This window comes from Apteryx rowi, unplaced genomic scaffold (genome assembly GCF_003343035.1).
Source record: "Apteryx rowi isolate R43461 unplaced genomic scaffold, aptRow1 scaffold_38, whole genome shotgun sequence".
Classification (NCBI taxonomy): Eukaryota; Metazoa; Chordata; class Aves; order Apterygiformes; family Apterygidae; genus Apteryx; species Apteryx rowi.
The window spans coordinates 1937319-1955327 of NW_020450307.1; the positions used below are offsets into that span (position 1 = coordinate 1937319).

General features: G+C 37.6%; 2 protein-coding genes across 2 annotated transcripts; both read right to left on the bottom strand.

Annotated features, from left to right (window-relative positions):
- Window positions 1-3549: 3549 nt before the first annotated feature.
- RBP7 (retinol binding protein 7) lies at window positions 3550-10356 on the bottom strand. Its single transcript, XM_026073953.1, has 5 exons — window positions 10270-10356; window positions 7415-7494; window positions 4490-4668; window positions 4141-4242; window positions 3550-3792 (listed from the first exon to the last, which is right to left on the bottom strand). Exons 2-5 carry the CDS (start codon window positions 7485-7487, stop codon window positions 3742-3744), a joined length of 405 nt encoding a protein of 134 aa, XP_025929738.1. The 5' UTR covers window positions 7488-7494; window positions 10270-10356; the 3' UTR covers window positions 3550-3741.
- NMNAT1 (nicotinamide nucleotide adenylyltransferase 1) lies at window positions 9699-15354 on the bottom strand. The gene is made up of 4 exons (XM_026073943.1): window positions 15178-15354; window positions 14483-14666; window positions 13591-13736; window positions 9699-12278 (listed from the first exon to the last, which is right to left on the bottom strand). The coding sequence occupies exons 1-4, from the start codon at window positions 15299-15301 to the stop codon at window positions 11878-11880; spliced, it is 855 nt and encodes a 284-aa protein (XP_025929728.1). The 5' UTR covers window positions 15302-15354; the 3' UTR covers window positions 9699-11877.
- Window positions 15355-18009: the final 2655 nt, after the last annotated feature.

The window sequence follows — 18009 nt, forward strand, 5'->3', positions numbered from 1 at the left end:
GGGCGCGCGCTGAGGGGAGGCCGGCCGTTAGGGGCGGGGCCGGCCGTTAGGGGCGGGGCCGGCCGTTAGGGGCGGGGCCGGCCGTTAGGGGCGGGGCCGGCCGTTAGGGGCGGGGCGGGGAGCGGGGGAAGGCGAGAAAGGGAGGCGGGCGCGAGGCGCGCGGGAGCTGCCGCTCCCCAACGGCCGAGCTGCCGAGGCCCTTCGGTTTGGCTGGATCCTTCCCTGCTCGCCTACGCTAAGGTGTTAACCCTCTGCTCAGTAACAGATGATTAAGATACTGCTTTTTTTTTTTTTTAATCTACGTACTATATCTCGGGCAGACTAAGGCACTAAGCTCCAAGTGTTTACTAAACTGTCTGCCTCATCCCTTTCTAACTGTAGTTTGAACCTGAAGTATTTCTTTCTTCCTTGTGTAAAAACACAAACTTTTCTGCATCTAGCTCTTTCTTTATACCTCCAAATTACTTTTTTTTTCTATCACTGTGGAAAATATTTCTGTTTCCTTCATCTTTTCCTCTCCCCCCCCCCTCCCGCCCTGAACGTCGCCTCGGATTAGAATGGAAACAAAACAGCCAGGGGCTGGGTTGACTTAAATTGGATGTTCACTTCCAACTCTGCTTGTTAGATCAGTTTTAATACACGAAGGTGAAAAAGGGAAGGATTTTGAGAAGTTGCCCTTTTGGAGAGGGGCAGAAAAAAGAGGGAGTTGCATCACCAGATGTTGCCCCAGGGGTGAACAGTCACTAATAATAAGATCTTAATAGAAAGCTGCACGCAGTAGCAGCGTAGTTTGACTCAGCTGCTGAAATGAAAGAATCCCATAAAAGGAGGACAACAGGACATTCTTGAAACAGAAGCAAATCAGTCTGTGTGAACAAGGAATAGAGTTAAGACATATTTTTGTGAGCATTGCATATAAGTGTAAAGCAATAGAACTGACCAGATCACTTTTTGCAGATATGAGGCAGATAGGATATTTGGTCTTGCATTTCAGTACACTTCTTCCTTAACTTACTGTATTTATATAAAAGTGTTTGAACAGAAACAGTGTTTTTTTGTGACTTAACCAAGTTACCCAGAATAGAGAATAAATTATTTTGTAAATAATTAGATCACAGTATTTACTGCTGGTCTTTCTGTTGAACCTCTGCCTGTCATTATCTTAATCTAATTAATGATTTTGACTGATGCTTTGTCTTGTGTTTCTTTATCTTCTTGGGATTATGTTATTCATTTTGCCTTCTTTATTTTTTCCTAAAATCATAAAATATGCAAAGTCAGCAGTTGCACTGACTGAAAGACTCAGAGACTGGTTGCTGGAAAAGTTTCACCATCAAAGCTGTAATGAGATAATTGAAATGGTCTAAAGCACCTTTGAATAAAACCTTTCAAATGCTTCCCTAGGGAGTTTTGTTCCTGTCCTTCAATCCCAGAGTTCAAGAGCATACCTTCTTGGCAAAAGCTGTGTTTGTGTCTCTTCTTTTTTCAGTTCCAGAAAGCAGGACTGTTCCCTTTGTTCACCTTGCATTGCAACATGTTTAATTTGTAAGTGAAATTTGCTAAGCAGTTCTGTTGCTGAAGTATCTGGTTTATCTCTGGTTTGAGATCTCCAAAGCATCCTCAAGTGAGTTCTGCATTTCAGGTCAGCAAGTTGAAGTAGGAAGGTAGCGATGAAAAAAGTCATATCACTGCTGATAACTCTTCTGTATTTTTAGTACTAAGGACTTTCTAATAGCAGGCCTTGCTACCAAAGTATTACCTCTAATCATACAGGCTTCCTGAGGCTGCATTTTTCTGATGTCTACTTGGACTCTCTACTAAAAAGAGTTCTCAAGGTCACTATTGTGACTTTTTTTTTTATTGCTTCTCATGCATATCATATTGGAGTGCACAATTTAAAAGCTGTGGGTTTTGGTGGCTTATGTAGTATTTAACATTTTAAATACTGCTACTGAGAGCCTTTACAGTTTAAATAAAGATGCAGTACGTTCCAGAGGTGCCATCTAGTGGAGTAGCAAAGTCTGCATGGCTTTAGTGCTGGTGACCGTGACGGCTGGTTTGCTGCATGAAAGTGTTTATGGCAGAATAACGTTGTAGCATTAGGATTTGTTTCCCGCCCACTCCTCAAATAAAAGGAAGTGCTAATCACAGTTCCAGAATCCCAATACTATCATCTTTCATAGACTATATATCAGGAGTTTTACTCCTTTTCCTCCAAATTTCTGTGTCCTTACCATATAAGGAATACTAATCCTTCTCTTCTTGTTTTGGAAACTACTTTAAATTTACATAATCCTCTAGGAATTATATGGGAGAATAATGAAAAACTGTCCAAGCTTCAACAGATTTTGTCCACCTCTGCTGACAGCCTTAGGAATTCTGAGCTGAGAGTGAGCAAGAAATAATCAAAAGATTAGTTGTATTATGTATCATCTCTCAAAATGGCAGGGATAGCTTTAGTTTCTACACAAAAAATATTTCCTAGTTAAATGACTATGCTTAACCTAAGTTTAATCAAACTCTTTTCTCCTTTTCCACTAGAGGTAAAACTGCTGCAATGTTAATGTTACCAGTACTATGCAGAAACTCATTTCATATGTAACTAAGAAGTTGATTTGACTGCTCACATTTTATATACTTCTCTTAATACATAAGGCAGAATAAAACCTACCTTTTTTTTGCAACAGTACACAGGGTCAGAAAAGAAGAGGAGAAAAGTTTAAGCTAACTGAATGGGTAAGAATTATAGTATGCAAATAGTTAATCTTAAGTAAAGAAGCATTATTTTCACACTAGATGTGTTCTTATGGTGTTTAATTACTTTGCAGACTGGAATCTACATGGATTACTTAGATGCATCTTCATCGTTCTAGTAAGTGATCACAGATTTGTTTACCTCCAGTAAGCTCAACTTCACTTATTTTGATAATAGAGCAACTATGTTGCAATATGGAACTTTACATTACACATTTAGGATACAAAAAAAGAAGGGATTAATTTCTGCTGAACTACTAGTCTGCATCTTACAGAAGCATTTTAAATAAGAGATTTATGTGGTCTGCTTTGATTAGCCTAATCATAGCACAACCTGAGCTTTAATACATTGTATGTTTTAGTGTTTGCACATTAGCTGTTGTGAAGTGTTAAGTGCACAAGTACAAAAGCTAATAATAATAATAATAAAAAAAATGTAGTAGTGCAGGACCCATCACTGTGTATTGCACAACTAAAAGCTGTCCTTCAGAGCTGTGTTAAGGGTGTACTTAACTTCAGTAATCAAATAACATAGTTATTGTAGTTAAAAGCTTTCTAGATGGACAGAATATAGCTCATAACAAACACTTAAACATCTTCATTTCTCTTCCGCCCCAGAGTATAGTTACATAGATTTTTTTTTAAGCTCTCCCCTCTGATTTTGTTTGATGTTGGCTTATCCCTTTAGAATAGGAGGTTTTTCTTGTTTTGATTTAGAGAGGCCCAAGCTGTGTCACCTATATCTTTTCTTACACATTCAGAAAATGGGCACTTAACATTGGTTTATTTTTGAGTGTTTATTAGCAAAAATCAGATTTTTAACACTGGCAACAGCAGACAACATTTCCTGAGCCAGAAACATCAGACAATTTGGGTTAACAGGTACAAGGAATCAGAATTCTTGGCTGTGTATCCATAGCTGCAAGTGATGATCCATGGTCTCCTGTGTGTAGCTGTCTTTCCATGTAGGAACCATTACTCAAATATTCAAGCTCTCTTGTAGATTTGTTTACATACTTGATTCTCACAATGAAGCTCCTACCAAAAAAGAGGAGACCACAGATATTTATCTAGTAATCAAAGGTTCTATACATTTCTAAGGTCTATTTCTAAACGTAGATCATATTCTATGACTACTGGCAGTTGATTGGCTGCCATGCTGATAAGTTATGCTTGACATTTTGAATTTAATTATACAAGACCAAGAGAGAAGAGTAAGATAGTAAAGTTTTTCCAACTAAACTAAACCAAAGCATAATGTGCTCCCTGTGTACTGTCCATTACATATGCAGAGTTAGAAGAAAACTTGTGCAGACTGTGACCACATAGATCTTATTTCTTTCAAATAAAGGCAGAATTAATGCAAGTCTGAATCAAAGTAAATACCAGATGGAGGTCATCTCCTTCAATCCAGTGAGTCCAGCCCCTGTTCTTCTTCTCACCAGTCTGAACACAGACAAGTTTGTCATTGTCCCAGGTAACTAGGCTCTGTTCAAGAGGAAACAAAAGGAAAAAAAGCATTTCTCTATGTCTCTGAGTCCTGAAGTGTATCTGTTAGAGTGTCCTTTTTTCCTGGATAAAAACCCCTTAATACTACTGCTGGGGAAAGGTGATATTCCTTGTTTATAACTCAAAATTTCTAATGCAACCCTGAGGTAGGAACCTATTCGGAAACAATTTCAGCTCGAGTATCAGGATTGATCATGGCCTCTTGATTTTATATGTTCAGCCTTACCTTACATTTTCTGTTATCCAGACCTTTATTATCTTCTTCAAACTCTTCTCCAATTTTGAACTGGAGCAAGTAATCTCTGAATGTACTAGTAGTATGGATAGAAAATGAATCACCGTCCTGTTTGATCACCTTCTGTGGCTTCAGCATTTTTGCTATCTTGCGTGTTGCAAAGTCAATACCTTGAAGAGAAAAAAAATGTAAAAGTTGCATTGGTCACTAGCCATTCTGACACCCAAGACTTACCTTTGCTCCTTCTAGAAGCATTTCTTAGGGATAGTTTGGCCTTACAGCTATGCAAGTTTTTTTTTTAAGCTGTTATATGTTGCATACTTTAAGGCATGTTCTTGAATATTTTACTCTTTGGAAAGCAGTTTACGCAAGTGTTGCACAATTCCTATGCAAGATTTCTAGAACTAAGTCAGAAGAGTCTTTTCTGGGGGTGGGAGAAAGGAAAAAAGCCCACTCCCACCCCGAAGCATGGTCTCAGACTGACCCCCTAATTGTTAGCTACAGAGAAGAGTGAATGTCTATTCTTGCCCTTTGTCAGATGAAATACATCATACAAAGTAACAAGGAATCTTTGTACCCTGTACCTTAAATAGTTTCAGATGAAAAGCAGTCCTGAAACTACTAGTCTTATTTTCAGGACCTGCCACTTGCTATTGACATCATTCAAGTGCAACTAGAAACCATCATATTTTTCAAAATATTGCCTAATTGTCTGTAATGGTCTTTAACAGCATTCTGATGTTGTTGGTAATACTGAGCTTAAATCAGTGCTCCTGGGGGTTTTCTCTAGTGAACATTTGTTTCTTTAGAAGAATAGGACATCTATTTGGCAGGCAACAGTTATATAGCATCCCAATGGTATGCTCAGAGTTACCTTTTTAGGAAGCACATGGAATGGGTAAAATGAGGGACTACACACCAGTTTAGCTGTTTACCATCATCTAGATAAAATGTCATTTATATGACCAGCAGAAAAAGGTCCTGTGTTTATGTGGTCTTTTTAACAGAATGTGTTCAGCTACCACATGTTGGACCATATGGTTCATCATGTGGTTTAAGTTGAAACAGGACGACTTTGTCACTGAATGCATCACAGGAGTGCCAGAATCTGTCAGTCATGTCTTTATACAGTTACAAGTTTAATGGTGGTCTTATTTCAGCATAAAGGGTTGAACTTGCTACTGGCAACAGCCATACGACTATGTTGAGGCTTAGTGGGTATTTATAAACACAAACTACTTCTAAATCTGTATGTCAGAGGTTCAGTTATTGAACTGAAAGAAGAGTTAGGCTTGGCGTAGCCACTGCCTTCTCATTGATAACCCTCTGGTTACTCAGCTGATTAGGTAACTAACCTCCTCATGCCATGCCCTGGCAGATTAGTTTCTCATTCCAACTCCACAGTATTAATCATAGTTCTTGTTTTATTAAATATACTGGCAAACAAGTGGAAGTAAGCAAGTAAAGATGGATTATAAGTCATCAGAAGGATTCTTTGCCTTGACTTTTAAGGAACAGTTTCCCTCAATTACATGCTGAAAACAAATTGCATTTTCACAAGCTTGGTGACTGTGTCTTAAAAACAAACAAACACTTTTACATCAGCTGGACAATGTTTATTATCAAGGCACAGACTGAAGCTTTATTTCCTTTGTAGAAATGAATACACAAGAGCATATATTACTCCATCTTACCTAAAACTAGGAAGCTTTATTCGAGGGAAAAAAAAAGTACTCTTGTGATGAGGTTTTATTTTCAAGTTTGAATACAGAGTCCCAATAATAAGTTGGCAAAGAATCACCTTTCACTTGTGTTCGTATTTCAGAATCAGCACGTAATTTAAGCGTAAAAAGTCTTGAGAATTTGGATAGTTCACCCCCATTGTAGTTCAGCATTTCAAATTATTATGTATCCCTTAAGCTGCTTGAGATGTTTAGAGCATTCATTAATCCTAAAAGAGGATTTAAGAACATTATTTCTCTGACAGATAACACAGCAGCATTAGAAAGGGAGAGAGGGAGAGTTCTTTCAACATGTTAAGAATATTGGCTAGACAATTTAAGTAGGTCATCCAGCACAGATATGGCCAAAAAAAATAGATTGTATTCTAGTGCATACAGTAACTAACGAGACACTGCTAGTCATTAGCTTGTACAAGTTGAAAAGGCAGAAAGGGATTGCAGGGAGGGGGGAGAGGAAGGTAGTGTATAGGGTTACCTAATGTCACAGTCTTATAATCAACTTTGCACAAGGAAGCTATGAAGTAGCAAGAACTTTCCTAGGTTTCCCCATTACAGCATCGTTAGTATCTCTCTATGAAAAATTTGAGCAAGGTAAGAGGTTAGTTTCAAGCATACTATGAAATGTACATTTAGAGGAGCTGCTGAGCAGCCCCACACAGGTCACAATGAGAGATGCCTTTTGCAAGCTGTTTAAAGATAAGTGACACTAAGATAAACAAGTGCCTAGAAGTGACAGATACCTAAGAATTTTTTTTTTTGTTTACTTATTGTTTACTCGGCCCTAGATTCAGGCTTCTATAACAATATGCCCAAAAGTAAGAGAAATTGAGTGGACAGGGAGAACACTTCGCTGTCTCTAATGGAAGCTATCCGTAAGTTCTACCTTAACAAGCACTAGCTAGAGAAATTCCTGAAAGCTACAAGGACACTTGGATCACAGGGTGCAGTATAATTATGTTATATGTTTACCAGTAAACAAAGATCCTCCAAAGAGTAGGATAATACTTGTATCCTTCTATTATTATTTAGAGGAAAAACAAACAAGCAAACAAAAAACCCCCCAAAAAACAACTTCAGCAATATTAAGGTTTTAGAAGAACTTAGACTCCTCTAAAATTCAGGAGAACTTGTAAGGGGGCAGAGAGGAAGAGTGGAATCAGATATTTTCACCTACCTAAGGCCAGCATGTAACCTTCAAAGTTGTCATTGCTGGTAAGGTTCCAGGTTCCACTGAAATCCACAGGCATTGCCAGACTGTGAAAAGAAGATACAGGCAATTTCTGACCAAAAAGCAAGAATTAAAGGGCAGTTTTTAAACCAGGCCTTATATGAGGAAGACTGTGGGTGGGATTACATCTGAAGGGCTTTTTGATGGAGAGGGGGGTACTGTTGCTGAGCCAATAGGTGAGAGGATATTTGTAGATCAGCTTCAGCCGGGTTGGAGGGAAAAGTTCACAGTTTCTGAAATCTTTGTGTGGAGCAAATGTTATTAACCCAGGAGTCGGATTGTGAAGCAAAGAAGTGGTTTAGAGTTTCTGTCCATCTTGTATACTTGTATACTTTATACAGACAGATTTTGTCATTACTGAGGTTCCCTGTGTGTGTATTAGGTCTGGTGCTTTATGATCTGCATTGAGTTGGTGAAAAGGTGAACTCCCCACTGTAAATGCATGATATACTTTAACAGACAAGTGTTGACTGTTAAACTGTACATGGATATATGAGGAAAGGAATATATGAGGAAGGGAAAGAATATATGAGGAATTTGGAAGTGAGATTTCATTTCCTTTAGAATGTATGCAATTGTCCAATTGCTTGCAATCGTTCCATCTGTGGTTACGTTTTGCAAAATGTATGCTTTGTTGTAACAAGTGAGAAGTACTAATCTAATAATCCAGAAAAACTAGGCACTCTTGAGCTGTTAAGTACAGGAGAGCTAGATAACTTTGTACTTCAGTTTCCTCATCTGTAAAATGGGGAAAACAATACTTCCCAAAGTCACACATATGTTTGAGCATTAACTTAATCCCAGATTTTAAGTGGTCAGATGTGATAGTAATGACCACCACAGTACAGGCTGCGTTAAAATAAACACCCAAAACTGATGGTCAAGTGCAGTCTTAAATTCAGCTGTGCTGCTACTACAGTAAAAAGGGAAGTTGGTATTCTAAATCTTGAATGAGGAAACTCATCTCTAGCTACTATTTTTTATCTATTTACTGTCTTGTTAATAAACTCAGTTTAGTCTGAATTAAGTGATCGTATTTTGCAGAGAAAATTAAGTTTCTCTGAACTTTGGCTGCATTTTTGGAGCTGACATTTTGGCCTATATGACTCACAGAATCATGTGAGTAGGAAATTAGAACGTCAAAGCATGTTTCCTGTTTGCAATGGATATTGTTCTCTAACACATACTAAACTAGGAATGGCACAGAGAAATGCAAATTATTATTTCCCTTGGACTCAAATAGTAACATTTCACCCATAATTTGTTACTACAGTGTTGTGATACAAAGTAAAAGATCACTGTTGCAATACTGATGAATTTTCCAAGTAAAGAGAAGTCAGTATTTGGATAAGTCCTGTGTAAAAGCCTGGATTTAACTTTTAATTGAAAATTAAGACCATATAGAAAGTTAGGCAGATTGTCTAGGATGTAGTGCTTCTTTCTGTATATCAGTACTAAATCTCAAACCAAGACCTATAGAGGTACTTGAGTTACTGTTTCAAAGGTAAATCAAAAAGATGTCTATAGAACTTTTTGTAAGAACTGCCAAGTGCTCTGGCCACATCCTAGGATGGTTCATTTCATTCTCCCTTACCAATCCTTAGGTTTTTCTTTTTGTGGAAAGAAAAATTTTCCATCTTAATTTCTGTGCAGCATCAAACATCTAAAATGCTCTGCTGAAGATGTGGCCTCATTGCAGAAGTAGATGAAGTGGTTGCTACTGCTGTTCCATATTTGTAAAATATTTTTGAGTTTGAATAAAATGTGTAGTGTAAGGGCCCTCAATAGAGCAGAACCAAATACAATGATCTAAAACATTTTTGCCTCACTTCTGCTCGTAGAACATCTGTGAATGCATTATAACTGTAGCTCCGTTTAATAAAGAAGTTCAGTGAACTCCATTATTTGAAAACCTTACAAAGATCTAGTCCACTCTTGAAAATTTTATTTATCTTAACATTTTTAAATATGCCACAGGGCTGATTTTGATGCTGATATTTAAAACTGATTGGAACAGTAGATTGCCAGTATGTGTTTATTTCTGGTGTTGTAACAGGCAGACTTCTAGATCCCACTGGTAAAATAAAAGATCCATATTCAGCACTCAGTTGAAATTTCTGAATAGCAGTATGTTTTGTATAGGCAAGATGCTACTGATATCATTCTACCTACTTACAAATCATGCAGCCATCAGACATCAGATTTGGTTAATAATAGGATGACTGTTAAATTAGCGTATTTCATGCAATTTATTTTATTGAAAGACCCATCACACATAACTACATTAAAACCCAGTGAAATATAACTGTCTGAAGAACAAAGCTCTATAAAACATCCTGTTGAATATGCACTGTTTCTCTAGAATTACACAAAGTGCAGCAACACACACCAGCATCATCATTTACAAGAATAAATTTAAAGTGCAGTTTTATTCTGAAAAGTGACCACATAAATAGAGTGCGCTCTCATTGGGAAGATCTGCTATGTTTATTCAGAAGCATACTGGCTGACTTGAGTGCTGAGAATAAATCTTTCTTGCTCTCTATTCTTGTCAGCCTTAAAGATAGCAGCAGGCAAAAAAGTAGCTCTTGTCCTTTCCTATGCACCACCAATAATACAGTTTACCTTCAATCAGTTATGGCAGTTGGTTTGCTAAGGCATGACAGGGGGCATTCATTACCTTTATTACCTTTATTTCTGTTGATGATGCATGAATGCAGCCTCATTATCAAAGGACAGTGTGAGTTTGCCTAAGCTTTAGGGGAAAAAACAGCAGACAGCATCTTTGATTCAGGACTCACCAGGAAAAAAACCCTAATTCTTCATGCTACTTTCAATCACAGTGCAGTTACAGATGAACTTCTAAGTTGTGACTTCATTTTGTGCCATTAAAGATTTCCTTGTAGATTCTCTGTAGACAGCAACCTGTACAGGCTGGAGCTAGCAGAACACAGAGGTTCTAATATACTGTAATTGCAGAATTTTGTGTTGAGGCTTGAGGCTTCTGTGCCTGGTGTTAGGTCCATCACTGGGTTACAGGTTTGCCCGCTAGAGCCTTGACTCCCCTGCTGGGTTCTAGACTAGCCCTGCAGGCTCTAGGGCCACCCATGATGTTCTGCATTTGGCTGCTGGCTTCCAGACTCGCTGTAAGCTCCCAGGGAGTCCCAGTTCTTTGGGGATCCCCTGCCTGAGGAAGGAGGATGACAGGTTGTCCTGGTTATGATCTGCAGCAAGTCCTTGGTTCCAGACTTGCTCACCAGCTTCCAGACTCCCTGCCCTGACAATCTCCCATTCTGCTGGCATTGTTGATCTGGACAATGTGAACAGAGAAGTTTTGTGGAGATGGTATGAAAAAGCTGCTGACGTATTATGTAGGTAGCATCTTGGAAACCTTGCCATTCTTTATCAGGCACATAATTCACACAAAAAAATGGGATGACAGAAAAGAAGGGGAGGTAGAATTCTATCACTATGACATTCAAAGTGCCTATCTTGTTTATACTCACAGATAATATTGTTAGATTCAAACCCAGACTTCTAGCAAAGAAAAACATTTCATTTACATATAGTCCTAGTCTCTTATCACTTCTCAGATCCAGTTCCAGAAAGCAATTCTGGCTGTGTACACTTGGCTCAAAAGCAAAATCTCTTTTATTATTTGAAATAAAGGGACAACTGTCTGAGAATCTGTGCAAAGACACCATTCTTAACCCATTAAAGCAATGGCTATAAACCAGTTCCTGAAGTAGGTCTGTCCTTTCATGAGAAACAGTGCTGAGCTTAAAGTACAGCACTTCTGGGAGAAAATTGCATGATGGCAGACAAACAGGCTGTATATTTGAAAGGCAGGCAACTGAAGGCATAACTTATCTAGTACCAGTTCAGCCAGGAGTAATTTATCCCTTTCCAGGATAGAGCTAAATCATTTCTTTGAGATCCATCATATGCTGGCAACTTTTAAAAACTGAGTTATACTGATTTACTATCAGTAAGTGGTACATTTCAAAATGGTTTGAAAAGGCTTTGTCTATTACTTATGACACTGTAAAGTATTAAAAATATTTGTTTTAGTATTTTACAAATAACAGTTTGAGCAGTCAAACTAATCAGAATATTTGCTCTTTGTTAATTTGTAATTCTTGTATGCTAGGGTCAATTTTTGCATTTAGTTCACTGAACCATGACAAAATGTTTAGATACAAAATCAAAAATCAAACTCTTGTTACTGGATTAAAAAAAAAAAAAAGATGGTGTAGGTCCAATTCTTGAGCGCACCCAACCTCTGCAGCAACTACACATGTACTAGAACCACAGAACTAGCCTGCTATTTACTAGAAAAGATCAAACATTTTCCTGTACTGAACTGTAGCCTTTACACAGCAGAAAGAGTGAAAGTTGTATAATGCCTGTTAGTTCTTGGAATCACTTGCATGTTTCTGTAAGGGAGCCAAGACAACCCCAGCATTCCTGTCTTCACTCTCTGGACTATACAGATTATGTTTTTCTATGTATGCTTGAACTGCATCAGGCACTAGGTAACGAATACTCTGGCCTCTCCGCAGTGCTCTCCTAATCTTGGTGGAGGAAATGTCATTTGTGATCCATTCTTCCACTAGGTGAATATTATTCTTATGCCTCCACAAAATATCAGATTCATAGATGAATTTCTGAACACTGTTTCCAGCCCTACTGATGCATACGAGGCCATGATTTGCCACAATTTCAGTGATGTCCTCCAACTTCCACAGATTGGGGATCTCAAAAGATTCCAGCATGTCACTTCCACAAAGCAGTTTAACCTGTGGGAAACCTTAAAAAGAAAAAAGTGAGAAACAGCTTGGTTTAGGTCACCAGACTTTAGCTCACTTAATGGGAACATTTAATTTTTAAGCTACCTCTCTATATCTTTGGTTAAAGTGAAGCAATGGAATGAAATAAAAAAGTTTCAGAACATATAATTTATAATTATTAGCCTTAATATAGAATTCCTCTGAAAAGAAGTTATGGGAGCCCTTTCATTCAAAAGGTCTAGAAAATAAATTCTAATGTGCTTATTTAGCCTTGTGGTGAAACAGTCACTCAAGGATCAAAGAAAATCTAGAGAGAGTTCCAGAATAGTGATGTACGAAAGGACACTTGTAATGCTGTTAAAACTTCATCAGACGTTCCACAGAGTTCCAGAAGAGGAGCTAGCTTTTACGGGGTAGCGGGGGTTATGTAAGAGGAAAGAAAAGACACCCCCCCGCCCCGACTGTCTGATCCGACTTCAAGGGACTCTATTCCCTCTATGTTTTATATGGAATCTAGAGAAGGCATGCAGATAGAAAACACCTTAAGTAATGGAAACAAGCTTGAGCGTGCTACAGATCTACAGCTTCCAGTAATGTCGCAGGGTGGTAGGAATGTAGTGAAACATCTATCAATATAGTATGGGAAAAGCCTGACTAATACTTGTTAGTCTTTTCTTTGAACACATTAATTTTAAAACACCATCAATTAAACTTAGTAAAATTTGGAAAGTTTCAAGGAACTTACATGCAGAGGTCAAGATTTGTGAACATAAAAGATTAAGATAGTTGTTGATTATGCAAGACCGCTCAAGTTATATATGAATTAATAAAATTGTACATGTTAAGCCAAAGCATTAAATTAAGATCTAAAAGCAATAAACAAAATAAATGCTACCTAAAATAATAAAGCCAAGCTACTTCTGTTTTATGAAGTTTTAAATTAAAATTTAAAATGATCCTGTATCCAGATACATTCTGTATTTCTGGATTTACTCCTGCCCTTTCTTTCTTCAGTGATTTAAAATAGTTTATGATCCAAAATTTGCAAGTTGTAACTGCAGTATAACAAAGTTCCATAGGTAAAATGGATACCTCAGACTTCTTTCAGTTTGAATTTTTGTTATCTTGAGTATTTTTCATGTCCCATATATTTTACCCTTATAGTCTTGGTGTTATAAAGACTACTGTTTCATGCTATGGGATCTGGGTCAATAATTTTTCAGTGATGTCAGAACCAAGAACTAGCATCAAAAAAAGACTTACTTATAACACAGCACAATTCCCTGGAAACAGCAAGTATTTTTAAGCATTTAATTGAACAACAGACTTAACTTTTTATATCTGGACCCTGATTTTTCTTTTTAATGGGGTCATGCCTATTTGGTTCCTGTTTCCTCTTCCGTCCTGGCTTTGTTAAAGGTATAGCATTCTGCAGACTATTTGTGGGATCAGGAGATGAAAGCTTTTGATGATGATACCTGCAAAACAGATGTGTTTTAAATATTTTAAAGATGCAAGAGAATATAGAAGAACACTGCCTGCTAAATAATCTTTTACCACTTCCTCCTGCAGTACATTCACAGACTACCCATCCAAGAACTGATCTGCTCAGTGACTTGGGAGCTCTGGGTCATAAGGTGGTCAAAGTGCAAGGACTTCGAAGCAACAACTACAAGGTCTGTTTGTATTTTCTTTGTAATAAAAGTTAATTTTAAAAAGAACCACAGTGAAGGAGTGACTGAAACATCCTTAAAAATAGGTAAGTGTAGCAATATTGAAATTATAGAAGCCTGTGGGATGAGAATAAAAAAAGTAAAATGTATTCATTTAGAAGATTCTCACACCAGCCTTTAAAAATACATATGGGCAGCATAGCACAATCAGAATCAAAAGAGGGAAGGTTGTGTAGCATATGTCCACCCTACTCTAGTCTCTTTTCCTTTCTCATGAATACCTTATTTTTTCAGTACAAAAGATGAATAAAGCCTGAGAAAACATATATGATCTTCAAAATTGTATGCAGTTCACAGATTCAGTTTTTTGTATGTTTAGGACTAATGTTGCAATCCTTCATTCACAATGCTCATGCAAATTATCACGCCTGACTTCACTGAGTCTATTCATATGATTTGGGATTAGCCTGATATTTTGGTTTTTTTGAACTACACCATTCCTCATCCTACTACAGGTTCTTGAGACTTTTAAGGATTTGACTGAAGAATACCTTAAAACTTTGAGTGTTTCCAACCACTCACTCTGGCAGCTTTCCCAATCATCAACTTCCACCCAATCTGAGCTTTTTGTAGCTAGTTTTGCCATAGTTACTCGGTGATTGGCACTGATCAGACCTTTCTTCTTATATGCGTCACCTACTGGTGAAATGATTCCTTTGATTACTTTGTATTTTCCTGTGGAAAAAACACATCACACAAGAACATGAGAAGTGGTTGAGCAGATGTTACTTCCACAGTATTGTATGTAAACTATTATGTACCCATTATTCACTGTAGTCTCTAAGAAAAACAGTGCTAACTCCGACAACCAACCAAGTGGAAAAGTACAGCATACTCCTGCCATTGTACAAGGCAGTACAATTAAAGATTTAGTCAGATATATTAGAAAGACATATTTCTATGAGACCTGATAAAAGCTTTCTAATTTCTGAAAGAAAAGCTAGAAAAAACATGCTTTATCTCATTAAAGTAAGTGATAAGCAACAAATATGTAAGATTCTTCACTCATGTATCTGGCCTACATGACTCAGAATGATATATACACTCATACTAGCTTCAGTATCTCATCAGCATTTCAAAAATATGTCACTGTCAAACAGAAATACCCATACAAAAATATTCACTGTAACATTTAAATGTCTACAAATCATAGCTCTGTTTTGAATGCTATAAGTCATCATCCTACCTGTTTCATTAAAGTAGTCTTTAGCCAGCTCAAATAGCCTTAGATGCATGTTGGTGATGGGATTGAAGGACCCACAGGCCAGCAGTACTACTTCAGTCTTCTTGTCAGGATCTTCCATAGCCATTCCTCACAGCTACAGAGCCAAATACAGAATGTTGGTGCTATAGTTACCAGCAACTACAAGAAGAGAGGAGATCAAAAAATAGTTATTCTCACTTATTCCTTCTCCAAAGAAGCAGATGATTTTAAGACCAAATTGAACCCTGTGTCTTCCTTACATCAACATTTGGCCTGTAATTGTTTATGTGATACTGCATTGTCCAATTTTTAAGACAGTAAAACCACTGCCTCTAGTTCTGTCTAGTTATCCCTGGATAGAAAGTACAATGCAAGGGGGTGCGATAATGGTGCTACTATGTTGCAGGAAGGAGGATAATTCATGACAATTGCTGCGGGTATATAGGAAGACAGTGCTATTGGCTAAATGTGAAAATGACCAAACTACTCTGCCTTGTGAAAGTAAGTGGTATACCAGTAGACCTGATGGTAAAAGAAAAGTGAATTATTTAAAAAAAGCTTAAAAAGCTGAAATTAAAAGCTAGATTTTTTTAAAGATAACATCATTGTTCCTATTTTCAATTTAAGTTTCTGGAGATATGTTTAGGAGTTGGTGAAAATAAGGAAATTTTACTACTCATCTTCTTCATTTCTGCTACACTACATGTACTTTTGCTTCTCAGTATTCTTCTCCTTCATGGGAATATTCTGGCTTGCCAAAATGGCTTCTCCTGGTCTGGCCCTGAACAAACAAATGAAAACTGGAATATGTTATGAGCCTTTCTTCTGTTGTTGCTGTCTGTGAGATGTCTGAGGCTTCTGTGCAGAGCACTGAATAGTTTGCCATTGTTTCTACAGCAACATCGCTGCTTGGAAAAATCCCACAACGTCACCCGCACGTTCTGTCTCCTTAACAAAGAAACTGAGTGATGCTTGCAGCAGCCACAGTGGCAAGATATCGTCACAGCTAAATCTTGTAACGGCTAATATGTACTAACAGCAAACAGCTCTTGAATAGAAGGCATTCCTGTGAGGCTTCTTATGAGGTACATTTTGCAAGTGTTAGTACTTTTCTGTGCTTTCAGGGGTTTCACAAACTTTTAAAATATTCTTTATTACCACAAAGTAGTCAGTATTTCAGGATTCGAAGGGTTGGCATTGCTTGGAATGCAGTCTTCGCAGTGGTATCAGCTAGAAGAGTTACTATGGGAACAGGAGGGGGGAGGAGTTGGACTTGCCTTTGTAATGCATAAAGCCCCGGTTTCTAAAGAAAGTGAGTCATACCACAAATTTGGAAAGGGTTGATTTTTTGATTTAAAAATAAAAGCAAGGACAAAAATAATGGAAAATTTCAAGATGAAAATATATAATACCTTTTCTGGAATTAAAATGAAACATCCTTTTTCATCATGGCAGCTCATTTTTCATTCTATTATAAGCAGGCAGCTTTTAAACTGCATCATAAACTCACCTTCTAACTCTTTGCATCTGCATACAGATTAAGAAGTACTTATAAATACAATTTAACAATTTTCATATACCCTCAGTCTCCTAATCACATTGACATCCTCTGTTTAGTGCTATTTGTTGAATTTGGCCCAAAAATTTTTTGTTATTAAACTATAATTATAAATACAATTAAAACCTTCCAGAAACTCCCTTGTGGTAATCATTAGTTACTTGATTTCAAGAAACTTAACTCCTATCAGATATGCTATTTATTTCACAGTAACACTTTTTAAAAATCTATTTGTAAAGAACTGTCAGGGCATTAGATTCATTCTTTGGAACCTGGAAAATGGACTTCAAAGTTTGTGTGCCAGTGTTAACTTATGACAGGCCAGAAGTTCCTGTATCTGAGCAAACTTTCTACCTTTTATACTTTACTAAAGACATTATTATATCCTGTAGACAGTAATTTAGCCTGAATTAGACATGCCTTTCTCACCTTCCAGATAAGCTACAGCAATACTATCTAAATAAAATCAGCATGAAGTGCCAGCCCTTAGGAGATGGCAATAAATTTAAAACACATCGAGGTTGTCCTCAGCAGCACAGGCTTTTACAAACATGTAAAAATCCCCTCTCTGTGTTCTCTAGTAACACCATGCTAAAGTAATATCTTTCTCATATAATACCAAACCACTTTTGACTTCCAAAATACAATTTTTAAAAGAGAGCAGGATAGACAACTTCATTTCTAGATGCATGGAACTTTCTGCCAAAGGGAAGGCCTGTTTGTGCAGCAGATGTGCTTTTTGGAGATCATTCCAAAACTCTTCTGCGAGGAAAGGACTGCTGCAAACTTCGAAACATCGTTTCCAAGTGAAAGTGCACTACGAAATAATTTCTGATATGAACACAAAGCAAACCAAGTCTGTTCAAAAACCTGAAGAACTACCACCATCTCCCCAAAACTGCTGTTGCAGTTTCCTCTGTGGGAAGATGATGGAAGAATGAATGTATACATGAGGGACACCGGAGAAATCAGTAGTGAGCTTCTGGTAGCTTTTCTGATTCAATGGTGAATCTCTATAAAACAATCCTAAAGGAATTTAAATAATTAACTTTTGTCCATGAGCAGGTAATTGTGAGTAAGCTTTGGTCAGTTTTATTTATACGCGGGAGGTAAATATTTATTAGAGATGTTCAGGTGTTTCTAGACTACAACCGTTATCAAGCATTGAATTTTCGGTGCGTGGCTTTCGCTGGAAGCTCTCACGTTTGGGGTGCTCCCTTCTTCCCCCCCCCCGCGGCGCTCCGGCACCCGCCGCC

What these genes read in the sequence shown, in the direction of transcription:
- RBP7 (XM_026073953.1), bottom strand. Translation starts at nt 7,487, where the DNA reads ATGCCTGTGGATTTCAGTGGAACCTGGAACCTTACCAGCAATGACAAC. An exon ending in AGGTTACATGCTGGCCTTAG is followed by an intron (nt 4,669 to 7,414) that starts GTAGGTGAAAAT and finishes TTTCTCTTCAAG; the next exon opens with GTATTGACTTTGCAACACGC. An exon ending in AAGGAGATGACCTCCATCTG is followed by an intron (nt 3,793 to 4,140) that starts GTATTTACTTTG and finishes CTTTTTTGGTAG; the next exon opens with GAGCTTCATTGTGAGAATCA.
- NMNAT1 (XM_026073943.1), bottom strand. Translation starts at nt 15,301, where the DNA reads ATGGCTATGGAAGATCCTGACAAGAAGACTGAAGTAGTACTGCTGGCC. An exon ending in AGACTACTTTAATGAAACAG is followed by an intron (nt 14,667 to 15,177) that starts GTAGGATGATGA and finishes TTTTTTCCACAG; the next exon opens with GAAAATACAAAGTAATCAAA. An exon ending in GAAACACTCAAAGTTTTAAG is followed by an intron (nt 13,737 to 14,482) that starts GTATTCTTCAGT and finishes TCTGTTTTGCAG; the next exon opens with GTATCATCATCAAAAGCTTT.